The 18,201-nt window shown below is 40.5% G+C and overlaps 1 protein-coding gene across 3 annotated transcripts; it reads left to right on the forward strand.

Moving 5' to 3' along the window:
• The first annotated feature begins 1,492 nt into the window (after window positions 1-1,492).
• Window positions 1,493-17,395, forward strand: LOC149305985 (hypoxanthine-guanine phosphoribosyltransferase-like). 3 transcript variants are annotated; one of them, XM_089539747.1, is made up of 10 exons: window positions 1,493-1,599; window positions 9,871-9,924; window positions 10,386-10,492; window positions 11,385-11,568; window positions 12,075-12,137; window positions 13,350-13,367; window positions 14,298-14,380; window positions 15,596-15,642; window positions 16,362-16,438; window positions 17,169-17,395. In XM_089539747.1, exons 1-10 carry the CDS (start codon window positions 1,579-1,581, stop codon window positions 17,226-17,228), a joined length of 714 nt encoding a protein of 237 aa, XP_089395873.1. In that variant the 5' UTR covers window positions 1,493-1,578; the 3' UTR covers window positions 17,229-17,395. The 3 variants fall into 3 exon arrangements, with proteins under 3 accessions (XP_089395873.1, XP_089395874.1, XP_089395872.1); XM_089539748.1 differs by lacking the exon at window positions 1,493-1,599 and adding an exon at window positions 6,522-6,599; XM_089539746.1 differs by lacking the exon at window positions 1,493-1,599 and adding an exon at window positions 6,537-6,643.
• Window positions 17,396-18,201: the final 806 nt, after the last annotated feature.

Here is an 18,201-nt window from a genome sequence, read left to right on the forward strand (position 1 = left end):
TGGGTGCAAGGGATACAGCTGAAGAAGCACAATGTTTGATAGGCTTGACTAAATACCTTGCACAGTATCATCTTTCCTCTTCACGTTGAAAATGGTGCAGTAGTTAACGTAGGGGTCATCCTTGAAACCAATTTTCATTCTAATTTCTGGAAACATCTGTCGGGACAGTAGTGTTCTGAAAACATTTTGAAGCACACGTATTTGTTTTGCCTCCACGGGAGCCCCAAAGTGGCATACCTTTGAACAGTTCACAGATGAAGCCCGGGCATGTCTGGCCTAGCAACATTAGAGAGTGGGCAAGTTGGCAAAATTTATTTATCCTAGTTTTTCATCTGCTTTTAAAATGTTCCAGTTTCTCTCTCCTCCTCTCACTTTCCCCCTTTGTCCTCAGCTCACTTCACTTGAACGCTGAGTTCAAAATACAAAAGTAGTTTGCACTGAATTAACTCAGCAGGAGAGGAGAAGAGAAGGTTCCTCCTTCACACTTCTTTCACTCTTGTGGAATCTTGTCCTCCCCAATAGGATCAGGCAAAAGCAAACTTCACACCCCTCCTTGCCTTCCTTTTTAATAACATTGGCCATCTACAATCTGATGTCACTTAGCCACATGTGTCACAGTTTTCACCTGTGAAAGGTTGGAAGGCATGCACTGAGGTTGGTGACACTACCTGCTGTCAAGCCTGTGTGACACCACTGTCCCCATGTCTAGAAGTAAAAGCAGTAGCAAAGGCAGGGAGATGGAGTTTGAAAGAGAACCAGGAAAAGAGGGAGACCACACTGATGATGAATTGATTCAGTCAAGGAAGCCAACCAAGGATCCAGTGACCTATGAGATTTGACAGGATAAGGTGGTGGGCAGGCCCAGAACACATCATTCCAGAGCCTTTAAGCTTTCAAACATATAGATGCAGATTCAGAGGTTCTTCCTTCTGTCATCTTTTAAAATGTTCTAGTTTTTGTCTCCTTCTCCCACTTTTTCCCTTTGTCATCACCTCACTTCAATTGGTGCAAACTAAGTTCCAAGTGCAAAAGGAGTTTGCGCTCAAATAGCAAGAGAAGGGGAGAAGATAGTGTGGAACTTTGTACTTCCCAGTAGTCTCAGGCAAAGGCAATCTGCTGTAGCTTTATTCCTACCTTGTGTGTTCTTCCTCATAATAGAGGATTTATTGATACTATCCCTGCCAAATCAGGACAGTTGAAGGGTAGGGAGGAATGGTGGAAGCTAAATAAAATGCGCCTATGACAGAACAAGAAATGAGTTGAGAAATAAATACATGATGTCATAAGCAGCCCTAAGAGCCACGCTGTGTATTGTTAGAGTCACAGAGAACCTCCTGTGACCTTTGCTGAATTAAAACAAGTGGGATTAGCATGAAGCAAATAACTTAGTAACTGTAATGACAACAAGGCACTAGCTTATGGCTAGTATTCTTCTAGTTACACATTGCGCATTTCCGTACCCTTTGAAGCTGGCTGCTTCGAAGACAGTCATCAACAGCGGGGGGAAACATACTGTTGCAATCAAGTGCGAAAAGAAGACTGAACTTGGATGAATGACAAAAAAATATATATCCACAAATGGAAGACATCAGTCTGGAGGTTTGAAACGTTTTGTTTCTTTCTAGTCACAAGATTATGATGTGAGAGCAGGATGAATGTATGGCGTCTAAGAAATAGGATAGGGTGAATACGAGTGGTGCGGTTTCTGGTAATGGGTTGTGGATTTGGGCTCCTTTTTCTTCTTCTTCTTCAAAATCCCAATTAATTCCCAGCTGTACCACAAATATGGTGGTTGAAATGCCTGAAGAACATTGGCCCGGTACAGACTGACGATTTTAGGGCTTGGGATTGTGGAGTGACCGCATGCTCCCAAGCCCTACCATGTGGCGGCAGCACAATTGTGGCATGGCCCCGTCCACATGGGGGCCACCATGATGATGCAAATGTGGCGCACCATCTAAACATCATGGCACCGCGCGTGCATCATAGCTGTGCGCGAGTGCGCTATTGGTGCACTCATGGCACCCGTTGCATAGACTAAAAAGAACCCACTTCCAGCTTTCAACGGGTTCTTTTTAGTCCTGGCAGCGGCCGTGGTGTTTGGTCTGTTAGCAAAACAGAAAAGAAACCTCTGTACCTTTATACATTTAAGTTCTTACCCTTTCCAAAATACTCATACAAAAGGCAATTTCAGGGTCTAAAATTTTCACTTCATATTGTAGGACTCAATTCTCAGTTCTTCCTCCTCTCTCTGGAGGAAGACTGATATCCCTACATTTTTAGAGCTGGGATGAGAAAACTCTTATACAACTCATACTGCTTTCTGTAGCATTGTTTTCCAGGGCTTCTCAATATTTGATCCTTCCCTCAGTAATACAGTATTACAGTCATAGCAAGCAGCTGCACAATCCAAAGAGATTTCAAAATTGGTTCGAAGCTCTTTTTCAGTGCTAGGTTCTCTTGAGATTTTGTTTCCCTGCGATTTGCATTGTTTACTGCCCCGTATTGCAGTGTTCTTTTGTGAGCTGCAGTCAAAATGAGGAGTGAGAAAACCTGCTTTAGAAAGGCTTGTCCCAAAACAAATATAGGGAAATAGTTATTTGGTTAACATTCCCCTTATGACAGCGCATGTGAAGCATAGACTATGTAATTACCTACTTTATCTGCCTGGGTTGTCAAAAAAGCAAGTTGTTTAAAAAAGGGAATCATTCCAAAGAACAGACAAGACCAATGAAAATTACATTTATGACCATTAAGTATGACACCTTTTTTTTTAAAGGATCAGGTACTTGCAACAAAGGAATTGCTGCCAAATGGGATTTTTTCTTTAATAAAAAAAAAAACCCACAACACAAAACTATTGATATACAATTTCTCAAGAAAGAGCACAGTCGCAATTTCAGAAAAGGATGATTAGGCAAAACAAAAAATAAACTGCTCTGTGTTTAACAAAATTTTGTTTTTGTGATTTTGCAGGAAGGAAAACTAATTCTGATGTGAGAAAAGTATGAAATCAGAACCCAGTGGCAGATTATATGCTGAATGCAGATAGATGGATGGATGGATGGATGGATGGATAGATAGATAGATAGATAGATAGATAGATAGATAGATAGAGATCGCTTTTATGTTAGGATGACATTCATCCTAGGTACTGCCAGCCCAGTGAACAAGATATGCTCATGCCCAGATTCCATGTGAGAAACCCTGGAACGCAGCATATCCTATGTTCTGAAATTGTTTCTGTACAACTTAATGAATATTTCACCTAAACAAATAATACTCCCTTTGCCCTTTCATTTCCAGAGTTTCAAATATCCATTTATACCATACACAGGTATCATTGTGTAGAAGTGCCACAGTTGGGTTCTGTATCAGACAATCTTGACCAAGTTTTTGTGCTTATATAGATTCACTACTGGCAGTTTTTGCTACTTCTCTAAAGCTGGGCAAAATAAACTTTCCACATAGGAAGCTGTCATATACCCAGTTGGATTATTTAGCTATCTAGCTAAAAATGGGTGGGAATTTCATTAGTCTACTCACAAAAGGTTACGGTTCCTCTCTTTGCTATGAGTTAAAGTACAGAACGTACATTGACCCATGGACAAGTCAACTCAATTTTGGAGTCAATTTTTGGACTACAATTTCTACACTTATACATACATGGGTACTGCTACGTGAAAGCAATACAAGATTAAATGCAAAATGCCTCCAGCTTGCCATCTTTTCCAACTTTCTGCCTTGATGCAATAGTAGCTGACAAGGATAAAGCATAAGCTGCACGAATGTTTTCTGAAGATGGCATACCTCCAAAGTGACCCAAGGAGCTTTATTTTGGCCTGTCTGTTTGGGCCCATTAGTTATAGATGCTCATAGATGCACAGCAGAAGGAGACAGAAGCACAAATAACCTCAAAGCCTAAAAAGCACACAGCTCTATCAATTATAACTAATTTTCCCAACTAAAACTACCCCTAACACAGATGAATCAATTAACGTGTTTGCTGATGAACCTACCAAGCAAATGGTCTAGCTGTGGCATATGGTCACCATCCCTTAGCTTTCCATGGCCATTCCAAAAGAGGGGACACTGGGAGCAAATGAGTTGGAACTCCTTGAAATATAATCTGGTTCTCCGATGTTTTGCCACGACATGCTTATTTATGTCTCGCAGCTGAATATTAGCCCTCGGCAGGCAATTTGAAAAAGAAATAGACATTGACATTATAAGTGAGCGGCCCTCCTACCCGTCCTTTCCCCTTCAACACACAGACTCTCTTTGCAACTCACAAAGAATTCTTTCATGACAATAGAGGGAGAGCAACTCCGGGAAAATAAATAGCCAAGAAGCAATACGGATCTAATTGCCTGTGCTCCTACATAGCTAAAATAAAACAGCTGTGATCACATACTGAGATAAAACCATCGTTCAATAAATAAGTCTTATTCAACATGGATGTAGTGATAGTAAACTCAGCTGCCCAATGATAAAGCGGACCCACTTTGTGGACCACCTATTGCTCCCACGCTGGAAGGATGTGACCGGCCTCAATGCTGTTCACCTTGGTGGAACATTTCAGTGCTGTGTTTTTGGATGTAATCGATCCTATAGTTCACCCATAGGTTACACGCTGGTATCTTTATTTGTTTACTGATTGAATGAAACCTTGCTTGGCTGAGCTGACTATCATTGAAGGACTAATCCCCAGCAATGCAAAGAAATTCCCTTGTAAGCAATCCGAAGCAAAAGAAATGGACTAGTTTGATTCCCAGAACACACATGCGCGCACTTTGAATCCAAATTCCAAGAAAAGAGATTCCACCAAAACATTAAGAAGGACTTCTTGACTATGGTTGTATCTATGCTCAAATCTTCACTTGGCCATGGAAAGCCACTGTGCAAGTCATACTCTCTCATACTCAAAAGAAGGCAATGGCAAACCACTTCTGCATAAGTGGTATCAAAATACTATAATTGTATAGTGTGAAAGACACTAAATGTTCTGGCTTCTTTCTCACTGGACATTTCAAAGACTGGAGTTCTGGTGTCTCAACAAACTACCATTCCCAGAATTCCAAAGCATCAACACACAGCAGTTCAAGTGGTGTCAAACCAGATTATTTCCGCAGTGCGGATGCAGCCATGATGAACCTTTGGTCTGATTCACCAGGGTTTTTGCATTGCTTCCCTTAAAGTAAATATTTTGTAACATTTTTAGGATTTTTCTTCAAAGAGCCAATATTCCCCTCTTAGCATCAAAGAATTACATTATTAAATCAGTGTTGCATTTAAGAAAAGCAAAAGAAGTGGAATGAGATCTGGGAGGATGAAGGCTGCCCTCTAGCGCTTATATAAGATGTTACAGTTATTTAAAAGCTATTTAGTGATTGATTTAAATTTTCCTGGTAATTATTAAATAAATAATAATAATAAAAAACATTTGAAGAGGAAATAGGAAATCATTACATAGGATGAAACAAAAAGTATTTAAATGGTTACGGAACCAAAGGAATTTATCTTAATTTCATGTTTTTGCAAGATGCCATAATCTGAACAGATGCCTTATCCATTACCATCCTGAGCATTATACAAGGTCTGTTTCCTCTTTTTAAAAAATCAATGCTCAAAGTACTGCTGGGGGGGGGATATTTTTACCTGCTTGTGGTGAAATAATAAGGTGGGTTCTAGTCTGGCCTCTTTGGGAAGGGAGTACCAGAATCCAGGAGCAGCCACCAAGAGGTTTCCGCCAGATGTACCTATGAGAGTGATGGGACAAAGAGAAGGACCTCTCCAGAAGATCTCAAAACATAGGCAGCTTGTATGGGAGAATATGGTCCTTCACTCCACACTCAGAACTTCATATACAGCCACCTCTTAGTATCCTCCAGGGTTTGGTTCCAGGACCGCCATGGATACCAAAATCCATGGGTGCTCAAGTCCCATGAAAGACAATGGCATAGTGAAATGGTGTCCGTTATACAAAATAGCAAAATCAGGATTTGCTATCTGGAATTTACATCTTTTCTTTTTTTATATATTTTTAAACCAAGAATTATTGACTCTGTGGGTAAAAAAAAAACCCCATGGATCATGGATGTGGATGGCTGACTGTACTAATAATGCCACTGTGGTACACTTTCCCACTTGGATCCTCCTCTATTATGCTTTACATTGCGATTAATCCAACTCTGAGCTGTAAAAATGGACCTGAAGGTGGGGAGAATCTACGAAAATGATGGCCTTTTTAAAAAAAGCTGTACAAAGAATTTACTCATAAGCATTAGCCGCAGATACAGAACCAACAGACACAACAAGACCTGAATCAAACATACGGCTGATATTTGCACAAATTATATAGTCTTCATGATAATTTGATTAATATGCTAGCAATTCTGCATCTCCCTTGCCTTCTGTATTCATTTTGCTGACTGGCTATAGCTGAGCCAATGCCAATTCTTTTTACAGTTAATCTGATTAAGTAATACCATGGAATTGTGATGTCACTGGACCAGAGGCAAGAGAAGCAAGGCAGATCCTAGCCTCTGAAAGGCAGAGCATAAGCTTAAAATAGAGCAAAGCAACTTGCAACATTTCAGGTATTGCAGTTCTGAATGAAGGGATGGCTTCCAGTGGACTGAAGGTAATGGAGGGGAGGACCCAAAATATCATGAATTGCTAAAAATCACTTTAATGGAGGAGGAAAAGGGCTCAGTGGAGGATGTGCTTGTAATTTTATTAACTGGATTGTGATTCCCTGTAAGGGTTTCCAAAACGATACCAAACAATTCTAAAACTTGAATTTAAACAACTGGCATCATTGGGGAAACTCTGCTAAAGACCTGGAAACTGTACTTGATCTTTCTCAATACTGTAGTATAGATTGTATATTCATATGTTTCTCTCTTGGTTTAGCAAATCTTTAAGACTCCTCTGAGCCATTGGCAGCTGCTGGTGGTGATGACTGAATTCCTAAAGATACATTTATTGTCACCAACGTTTTGTTCTAAAATCTTGATTGGTTTTTTTATAATCCCTATTAAAATCAGATGCCGTATTTGTTCAAATTAAAATGAGATACAGCATATTTTTTTAAAAAAGAGGTTATATGGACACACAACATGTTGTTATGAAGATCTGAAAGTTACACCTTTTGGATCTTTGCTCCCAAAACCTACAAATATTGAATTCTTAAAGCAGATTGAAAAGACACCCCCCCCCCCCCCAGCAAATAGAGTTGGAAAGGGGAGATGTATAATGCATGCAAGTTGTGTTGTATGAGAAATCCAAGCGACCAGGGTTCAAATCCCCACTTGGCCATGGAAATCCACTGTGGGACTTTGGGCAAGTCGCAATCTCTTAGGCTCAGAAGGTAGCAATGGAAAATGCCCTCTGAATAAATCTTGTCCTTGCAGTTTTGTGAAATATTTGTCCTTCTCTGCCAGAGAGCTCTGGCACTACAACAAAGTACATATCCCAGGACTCCATGGGATGGAGCCATGGTAGTTGAAGTGGTACCAGGCTCCATTAATTCAGCAGAGTGGCAGAAGTGACAGTTAGCAAATGAATAAATATTATTATAATAAATACAGAACCTTTAAGCCCTCTTCCCTACCTGCCTTCCAGCTACAGTTCCAAGCTGGATCCAATGCTCTACATCTGTTAATTTTATTAGAAGGGAAAACCTTGCAGAAATGCAAGCTTTCGTTCCAAAAGAAAAGTAGGAACAAGGGTCTGATTTGGACTGGGACCATAGTTAGAAAAGGGAGGTTAAAGGCTCCCTACTCCACATCAGGGTCCACTAATTCAGACTAGGTGGCTTGGAGGTAGCAGTTTGCTTTTTAAAGAAATCCACCATCTATTCATTTGCTAGAGAGAAATGGCCCCATATCCAGTTTGGCTCTTTAAAAAGGCCCCATATGTAGCAGTTTCCCCCAGATTAACAGCAAGCCCATTTATTTATATTGCACTCATAACTCTGACTTATTCCTCGCAAGCTGGCAGAAAACACCATTTCCCTGTTGGCAGAGGCGATCTCCAAGACGAACAAGTTCGACTGCCTTGGTATTCTGTATGATAAATTATCGTGGGCCACTTTTGCTTTAATGGCCTCAGTTGCTCAGCTGACTGCTTTACAGGACAAGAGGGAGGCCATTACAAAAGAAGAAATAATTTGCAGTTCCAAAAAATGGAATTTAACATCCAAAAAGATGAAGGTCTCATTAATCAGCCACTTTTCGTGCAGCCTTAAATATTGGCTACGATATAAAAATATGACTTCCGCAACTGTGACTAGTTTTTAAACCTAGTATTCAAAGTATGCATATTATTAAACCATAAAGTCAGGCAAGGGCCCATAAAAGCCCATAGTTCAGAGGTAAGGAACCATTGCTCTTGCAGATGTTTTGAACTTCAACTCCCATCAGCCACAGCCATCATAGTCAATTCAAGGGTGGCGATTCAAAACCCTAGAGAGCCATCCCCTTTGTGTCCTACATGGCAGAAACCGGAACCTCATTACTGTCAGAGCAATATTGACTATTACATGCATATTTAAATATAAGTTCTACTGAGTTCAATGGGAGTTAGACCCAATTAAATTGATATAGAATGGCAGGCAATACAAACAGTTACTAACTGGGATGTTTTCCACATCCTTCGTTGCTACTCAGAGGATGTGATTTTTAGGGAAGAGGGGATATCCATTACCTCTCCAGCTATGATCCCCTCAATCCAATTTTCCAAACCTTTTTGTGGCACTACATATAGGCTTGCCATATCCCGCCTGGGGGCGGGACTTTCCCGGTTTGGGCGGGTCCGCACGGTCCCGCCCCGGTTTGCCCCTGCCCCCGGGCAGGATGTGGCAAGCTGAGGGAGGCTTTCCCGCGCCGCTTGGGCCTCCGCTCCCCACCGCGATCGCGGCGAGGCCGGGCGCCCAGGCGGTGACTGAAAGCTTCCTTAAGGCGGAGGCTTTCCCGCGCCGCTTGGGCTTCCGCTCCCCGCCGCGATCGTGGCGAGGCCGGAGGCCCAAGCAGGGAGCGAATCCTTCACTCAGGGAGGCTTTCCCTCCCCGCCTGGGCCCTGGGCCTCGCTGCGATCGCGGCGGGGGCGGAGCCCAAGCGGCGAGGGAAAATGTAGGACAAAAATTTCAAATGTAGGACACATGTTTGTGTGTCCTACATTTGAAATTTTTGTCCTACATTTTTCCCGGTTTCGAGGTCCGGAGGTATGGCAACCCTAACTACATACCCTCAAACTGTCTCGATCTGGCATGACTATGTGAATAATCTCACTCACGCATCTCAGATTTGTTGTTCACATTATGGAACCACATCTGTGCACATCTCAGTGCATAGACGCGCCAGCACTCAACTAAAGATGGAGTCAATGATGTGGATGCATTCAAAACACGTTGAAGGCATGCAGCGTTTAATTCCGGTTTATCCCAGGTCTTTTTGCATCGGTTATTCACACAACCAACAATGCAAATCTTTTAGGAAAACGGGAAAAATCTGGCATCTATTATTCCAGATTAAATGCAAGTTTTGGCAGCCCCCCCCCCCCCCCCCCAAATTAATCGGATGCATTCGAAATGCATGTCGACAACAAAGATTCAATCCAGATTCTTCCTGGATTATTTTCACCACCTGAATAATGCCTCAAAGATCTTTCTTCCCCAGAAGCCACTTGCTTTTAAAAACATCATTGCCTAATGAAGGAGTGTGTTCCTTATGCGATGGCTTAATAAAACTATTATCACGATCTGGATGTTTGGATTAGCTTTAAGGTCAATGTGGTTACTGCTACAGATAGATAATAACTGTGATGGGCACTAATAGGTCTTTTCTGTGTCACTTGGTCTGTGTTCAGCGAGAAGAAAGTGCTTTGCATGCTCCAGCTCCTGAACATGTGAAAGGCATGCAGGTAAATCAACTTCAAAAATAATAATAATTATTATTTATTATTATATTTATTATATTTATTCCCCACCTTTCCTCCAAGGAGCTCAAGATGGCATGTGTGCCTCTCCTTTCCCCATTTTACCCATTAAAATAGCTTTAAACTATTTTTCAAGTCGTGAGTGATTTTATCTATTTGCATCATGGCTGCTAGTTGTATCAACCAGCCTTAACATGGCGGTTAACCTTTTACTTTCCATGTTGATGCATATTGTAGCCTTGCAGCTGTCACCATATACAAGATCAATCTCCAATAAACATTCTCTCATCGCTTTTTATCACACTTTCTTATTACCACTCCCTAAAGTATTCTGTGGTCAAAGTTTTCTTTTACATGATTTGAATAGATGGTGTCTTATCTACAAGTTGGTTTTGGAACAGGATGCTATGGCTCCTAATCTGTTATTTTCTCTCTCCCAACTACAGATAAAAGATGAAGACGATGGCTACAACAAGAATTTATTCTGTGTCCCCAGACATTATGAGGATGACATAGAAAGAGTCTTTATACCTCATGGCCTCATCCTTGACAGGTACACATAGATGCTTGGGAGAGGACAAGGGTAGAAATCAGATTCTTTGCATTGTCACACTGCAAAAAAATGTATGAATAACCACTTTGTCAGTCATGTTGGTTGTGAATGATAGGTTTTTGAGTCCAAAATGTCTGGAAGACATAAGGTTAAGGAAGACTGAGTAGATAACAAAAGGTGGGAAGCTTTCTATTTCCCAAGCCTGGCCCAAGACATTTTGCTGCCTGAGACACAGGAAAGGATGATGTCCTTTCACCATTCCATATAGAGAAATTGACTGAATTGGCAACTGAATCTTATTCCAATGCTGTTGGTAGGATAACACTTCCACCAGCTAGTTTAGGAGACCCAAGACAGGTAGAAACAGCTCTTTGAAACTGAAACAGCTCAAAATTGGCAGAAACAGAAGTGAATAGCAGAGAGCCTAAAGAGGAATATCTCGAGAGCCACAGAATCTGCTGCCTCACTTGGGCTGTATCCACACTGCAGAAATAATCCAGGTTGATACCACCTCAATTGCCTTGACTCCATGCAATGGAATTATGGCACTTGTATGTGAGACATTTAGCCTTCTCTTTCAGAGAGCTCTGGTGCCACAACTAATTACAGTTCCTAAAATGCTATAGCATTGAGCCATGGCAGTTAAAGTGGTGTCAACCTGGATTGTTTCTTCAGTGCAGATGCAGCCTTAGACTAATGACCGAACAAATGTTTTCCAGCTGCAAGTCCCATAATCCCACACCATTGGCTATGCTCACTAAGGGTGATGGGAATTAGAGGCCAAACCTTTTAGAGGGCTACCTTTGGTCTTACCTGGTCTTAGGCTGGCAATACTACTCAACCAGAAATAGAAGCATGTTGTATCATATTTATTTCCCCTTCTTGAGCCTAGAACGGAACGTCTGGCTAGAGACATCATGCAAGACATGAGCAGCCGTCACATCTTTGCCCTCTGCATTCTGAAAGGAGGATACAAATTCTTTGTGGATCTGATGGACCACATCAAAGCACTAAATCGAAACAGAGATCATTCGGTCCCTATCACGGTGGATTTTGTGACGCTAAGAAGCAACTATGTAAGTATACTTCTTCAAGAATATCCACTTCTTGGCACTTTGACTTCTTTCTGTTACACGAAGTGGCATTATATTACCAAGTGGACCTGTGAAATGGGGAAAGTACAGTTGTATGTAATGCAGTACTGGCTATTTTGGAAATTGTGGTGGGTAGATGCCACACAGAGCAGAATGGCAACAAGGTCTTAGTGGATAGCCTGCTTTGCCTGGTACTTAGTTGCAGTGTTGAAATAGGATTCAATTACCAGTTTACTTGGTTTCTGGCCAGTTTACACCCATCCTGAAATCAGTAGGGTTTACTTCTGGATAGATCTTGTAAGACCTTTGTCTTATAAGGAAATGCACAGTGAAAAGCATTCAGGATAATTCCAATGATCACTGGAATGAGTCTCAGTGCTTTTTACTATGTAGTCCCATTTGTCTTGTCCTTTGTTTGCTGGATGATATAACTGATCGATTAATGGATTTAAAGCACAGTCTGGAAAATAGTATTTATCTCTTCCTAGAATGACTCCTCAACAGAAAATGACAGCATCCTTGGAGAAGAGCTGGCTTCCTTGAAAGGAAAGGTACGATTCAGATTCTTTGGTGTTAAAAGGGCAACAAGAACAAGTAGTTTCCTTGTCCCTTGTATATTTCTGTCCTTAAAAAAAACAAACCCAAAAAACACATTTAATTTCATTTTTCTCTTTACAAATATTTCTTACCTTCAGAGACATCTGTCAATTTCCTCCTTCCCTTCCCATCCCCAAAAATCTTACTTCATGGACCAACATCATAGGTCTATCTCATCTTCAGAGCACTGACAAATAGGAAGCTTACTGTTATTAACATTCAAAATATGCTTGTCTTGAAAATTTGATCAGATGGTGGTTTAAATTTAGAGTTCACACAAGTAACATGAATAGTAAAAGGTTTCCAAATGTTGTTAAACTTTCATCAAACTCCTCTTGATAATCTCACTTTATACAGTGCTATAGACCACATTCTATCTATCCACTTTTGTACTGAAAATCCTTATGACATTTTCATGATTTAACTATTTCTAATCCTGCAGCACTCTTGTAAGAAAATTGTTATCTTTGTCTGACAAGCTTTCATTTTTGTTTTCAAATATGAAAATGAACAGGACTGGTTTTCTATAATGTCCTCCTAACATTTTTGCTTATCCAATTTAATATTTTTCTCCAGAAACTCACACTTTTTGAACAGGTTAGCCACATATGTTGCCAGTATCCTATACTACCATTATTTTAATATTTTATTTTATGCCGGAGAGGCTTTGGTAAAGATTCAAGTTCAAGACGAGGACAAAACACACATGCAAAGAATCCAGAATTATCATACAACTTCTGTAACCCAAATAAAATGGCTATCAGACACTAGGAGGCAAATCTCTTCTGTGTTTAAATATTGCAATTTCAGAGGATACAGTCGGCCCTCTTTATCCACAATTCAACCATCCACAGCTTCAAAATATTTTTAAAATAACATAAATTCCAAAAGCAAACTATGTTTTTGCCGTTTTATATAAGAAACACCATTTCACTATTCCACTGTATTTAATGGGACTTGAACATCCATGGATTTTGGCATCTAAAAAGGGTCCTGGAACCAAACCCAGTGGATACCAAGGGCCCACTGTATATAACTGTGCTTCCGTATATTGATAAAATATACTTTCTAATGAAAGTATGACTGATTCTGTGACAGTGCAAGTAACAATGGAAATTAATTCTTGTGTGTGCTTTTCTCTTCTATGCAAATCCTGTGTGGAACAGAATGTCTTGGTAGTAGAGGTAGGTGTTCCATTAATACTAATGTTGCTCTGAAATAAGAACATGATGCTTTACAACAATTGGGGACAAAATTACATTTCCATAAAAACCACTCTGATATGGCATTATGTATCCCATTATGTACAGAAATAGGTGGTGGTGGGTACGCAGTAAGAACATCAAGTCAGTCAACTTGATTATAACCATAGATCAGTCCGAAAATAATGAAAACATAACACAGTAGAAAACCAAGATAAAAGAACAGCTCCTGGGTATAAGAAGATCGGTATATATACATGAGTCGCAGTTGAACCATCACATTCTAAATCAATACCAGATAGTATTTGCTAGGGTTATGGTGAGCTGTAATGGGATTTGACTCCAAGGCTGCATCCACACTGCAGAAATAATCTGGTGTGACACCACTTTAACTGCCATGCCTCAATGCAATGGAATTCTGTAGTTTGTAGTTTTGGGGAATTGTAGTTTTAGACAACAAACTATGATCCCAAGAATTCCATAGCACTGAGCCACGGCAGTTGAAGCGGTGTCAAACTGGATTATTTCCCCAGTGTGGATGCAGCCGTTGAGGAACATGTTAGTGTACAAAACTTTGCAACCTTCTGCACAGATTCTTTAAAGTAGGAGTTGGTGACTGTAGAAGGCTAGGGGCCACATTAGCCACCCAAGAGACTTTGGAGGGTTGCAGTCCTTGCAAAAAACTGTTCCAGGGGCATTTTCACCATGTTTTTAGGCATTATTATTATTATTATTATTATTATTATTATTATTGGCTCAGAAGAGGCCTTTATTTTAAATTAATTCATCCAGGGTGGACCCAACCCTCAACCTTGTAGAGGCCCAGCTACAATGAAACTGAAGGGGGAGAGACCCGTAGTGTAATCATATTGTTTCTGCACCCATATAATTATTATATTTTCTTTCTCCCAGGACATTATTAAAACTGGTAGAACAATACAAACACTACTTTCTAAAATAAAAGAGTATGAACCAGGAATGGTTAAGGTAGTAAGGTAAGCATCACCCAATATTTTGGAAGAACACGCTCTATAGCCAGGGAGGACAAGGGAGGTTATTACATTTGCTTTTTTGCCCAATCCTTGGAGATTATCACACGTGGATTTTTGCCCAATTTGGCCAGAACAGGGGGATTGAGATTGGGCCAGAACGGAGGGGAAACAGGTGTTATCACACACGAAATTGCTGCAACTAACACCCATCCCCAGGCCGGCTGATTTTGAAGGATGGAAAGCTTCTGTACTACCAAAATTAGCAGGTTAAGTGCAGCTGAGAGACAGATGTTAGACGGCTGGCAGGGCAGCAGTAATTTTGTGTGTGTTAAAACTCATTTTCCCATGTTGCAGCTCAATCCTGGATCGGGCAAAAAATGCACATGCAATAATCTCCAAGGTCCTTCCCCCTCCTGGGACCTATTTTGGACAGCTCCTTCCCTCTGAGCAAAAGTGTCCAGACACATAACCTCTAGTTCCCTATACTCCAGTATACAATTTGTTAACAGATTTCTAACAATAATACACTCAACATTCAAGTTGTTGTTGTTGCTGTTAGCTACCTTTGAGTCAAAGCAAGGCTGGTAACCAGTTCCCAAACCTGAGCTCACTAATGCTAAAGCAGCAACAGGTTTCAGGAGGATGGGAAGATGCTAAGATTTCCTTTTGCTTTTGCTCCTCCTGAAATCTCTCCAAGCTTTGTGCACTGTTTGGTGGTGGCTGGAGGCATTCCTGTTGGAACGACGGGAAACATTATGACACTATCCCCACGTGTTCTTTCTTAACATCAGACCTAGATGGTCTGGTGTCAATCCGCTTTAAAGTGAAACAGGACCACCTCAAAATAAGGCATATTAATGTTTATGAAATAATCTGTCAATTTGCAAGTTCTAAGAGAGAGAGAAATAACATGCAAACAGCCAAGAAGTATTTCCTACTGACCTCCTGGTCAAAGTTTTTGTTTCAGGTTGGCAGGCACCCTAAAACTGCCAAGGGCTAGGGACACATTTGAACATTTTGTTGTAGATCCCCACTTGTTATCGCTCAATGGCCTCTTACTATCTACAGTGGCCTCTTGTTATCTCCCAATGGCCACTTATTCCAGCATATTTCTTACATCAAATTATGGTGTGCTCATTGCACTAGATGAAGACTATTCTTTAGCATGCCTAAATGTTAAATCTGATTTCTTTCTCCTTTCCCCTCGAAAATTAACAGCTTACTTGTTAAAAGGACAACCAGAAGTTCCGGATACCAGCCTGACTGTAAGTTGGTAATTTCCTATGATTTTGAAATCTGAAAATAATAATAAAATATCTTAAGATGTGTAGCCATAATCATCTGAATTTTGCAACGGAAAAATCTCAGTCCCAGTCTTGGAAGAAAATGTAGACTGTGAATAAAGTCATTGATTGATTGCAAGGTTATAAGGAAACACAGCGGAAAGAAGTGGAGGGCAGGGAATATACAAAGCTGATTCCATTCCATTCCAAGTCTCATACACACACACACACACACACACACACACACACACACACACTATGCACAGACAGCTTGTGATGAGATATGCACTTCCTGATAATATTAAGCATTATGCTTAGGTCCCAGCCACCATTGCTCACAGCTTGACATTCAAACATATACATGCACCCACATAGAGAGAACATATTTTCTTGTTTGCAAATCTCTAGGAACATATAACATTTTCTATACGTAAGAACCTTTTTTTATTCAGCATGACTCTATCACACTGAGACTTTATGGTCACCTTCCAACTTTTCTTCATCAGGACTCCCCCTCAAATGTTCCACCAACAAAACTGGATTATTGCAACAGTCTGCTTGGTGGCATATTCTTTGGAATCGCTGTTTTGTTTTTGCAAATGGTCACTTGAACTTAACAATTGCTTCTTATGATAAGGCAACATTTACCTTCTTCTGAATACTGTCAGTATGAACATCTGACCTCTCAATGTTTGTTACAGATACGGGATTTGAAATTCCAGACAAATTTGTGGTGGGATATGCTCTTGACTATAATGAATACTTCAGGGATCTAAATGTAAGTCCGTTTGTGTTTTGCAAACTCTGACATGTATTATTTATTCAGTACATCTGCATTATCTTTTATTCTATCTGTTCTGTGCCTCTTCATTCTTTTTTCTTAATTCCTTTGGACTCTCTCTGCTCTTCTTATTGTGGTCTTCTTGTCTGAGCTTCAAGTCAGATGTTTTCCCAGTACAAGTGCAGGAGTTCAACTCTGTCCTTCTGGAAACCATTGGTTTTAGAAAGGCAGACAATGGAAGCCCTTGGGGGAAATACACAGACAAAGATCCTACAGTTTCTCTTTGTTTTAGGGCAGGAGAAGACAACTTTGGCGGGTCCAGGGGGCAATTTTTCTGTCCCTAGGCTCTCCAAGGGCCACGCAGAGTGCCAAAAATGATATATCAGAAATGTCTGAAAGTCAGCTTCTGACGTTGAGATATTTTTTATATTCCTACTGCAAAGATAGTCATGCAGCAGATATAAAAGGTGGATCACTACCCCAGTGGTCATTCAAGAGAGGCAATTCTTTGGCCAGAAAAAGTGCAATCTGGGAAGACTGGAGGGATTTGGATGCCGCAAAACAACCTTAGAGGCCACATAGTCGCATGATGACTGCACTTTGCCATGCTTGGGCACCTGTGGAAAGCTTGGGGCACTGTTTGGGCAGTTATTTGTTAATGCTCTGAAACACATTCGATAATCAGTCTCTTCTTCTCATTCTCCTCTCCTTCTCCTTCTTCTTGAAGCATATTTGCATCCTGAATGAGAAAGCCAAGGAGAAATATAAGGTGCAATTATCTCATTGACTGGAATAATGGAGCAAGGGAACATGCAGCATTTAGATGAACAGAATGGAGATCCATCAGAAAGGAAAAGAGAAAAGAAAAATGTATATCTTACAAAAGCTGGTAAGGTCATCATGGAGAGGCATCCGGCATTATGTTATCTCTGAAATAAAGGATTATACATTTCCAAAATGGTTAGTGCGTAACAACACCATCGACTCTCTTTACGTCATTGTAAACTGAATGTAAACATCCATAGAAAACATTCTTATGTAACTGCGATGGGAAAGAATGTTATTTCAATTCAGCTGGCCTATGGAAATCCTACAGTAATGGGTGCTACAGGTTAATTAAACCCATTTGGCAAACTAAGCACATTATAGAAAAGGCTGCCTGTTCTGCGAAACCAACAAGGTTGTGAAATAAATCTGAACCTAATTGGAAAACCACATCGGTACACAATGGTCACAGCATGGTTTTTCCTACCCTTGGCTTACATTATCAATCGCATTGCAAATTTCACTGTTTAAATGGTTATTGGGCCTGCTCAATGAGCCATTCTAACAAGATTGCAATCCAATGAATTTGGCTGTTCTTATCATTGTTTGAGCACCACTGGTGTGCATAAGCTGTTTTTACAAGTGCTATAACCCAAATAAAAGAGAGGTCTCTGTCCCCAGGTGCATTCAATGCACATTTTGACAGTGCAAGAGATGAGAGAGTAGAGAATAATGGAGTGGAGAAAGACTACTGGAAGATTGATGTGAGCAGCAAATATAGTAGCATGCACTAAGGTTTTTCCACATAGTTTTATGGCCAGATCAGTTTGTAACGTACCACTGGTGAGAACTGAAAAGTTACAGTCTTCTTTGCACATGACGTCTGTGTATCTTGGGGTATAATTCTGGTAATAGTTTCCAAATAAATACGTTGCTGTGCTTGGTTTCTGCACTGAAATACCATCATACAAAGCTGACTTTCGATTTGAGGGGGA

The sequence above is a fragment of the Sceloporus occidentalis genome, unplaced genomic scaffold (assembly GCF_023333645.1).
Source record: "Sceloporus occidentalis isolate IW3139 unplaced genomic scaffold, rSceOcc1.0.p SCAF_10, whole genome shotgun sequence".
NCBI classification, from domain to species: Eukaryota; Metazoa; Chordata; class Lepidosauria; order Squamata; family Phrynosomatidae; genus Sceloporus; species Sceloporus occidentalis.

Bases quoted from the DNA above. Each gene is read 5' to 3' on its own strand.
- LOC149305985 (XM_089539747.1), top strand. From the start codon at position 1,579: ATGGAAGACATCAGTCTGGAG. The intron at 14,381-15,595 runs GTAAGCATCACC...GAAAATTAACAG, and splicing joins GGAATGGTTAAGGTAGTAAG to CTTACTTGTTAAAAGGACAA. The intron at 15,643-16,361 runs GTAAGTTGGTAA...TGTTTGTTACAG, and splicing joins TTCCGGATACCAGCCTGACT to ATACGGGATTTGAAATTCCA.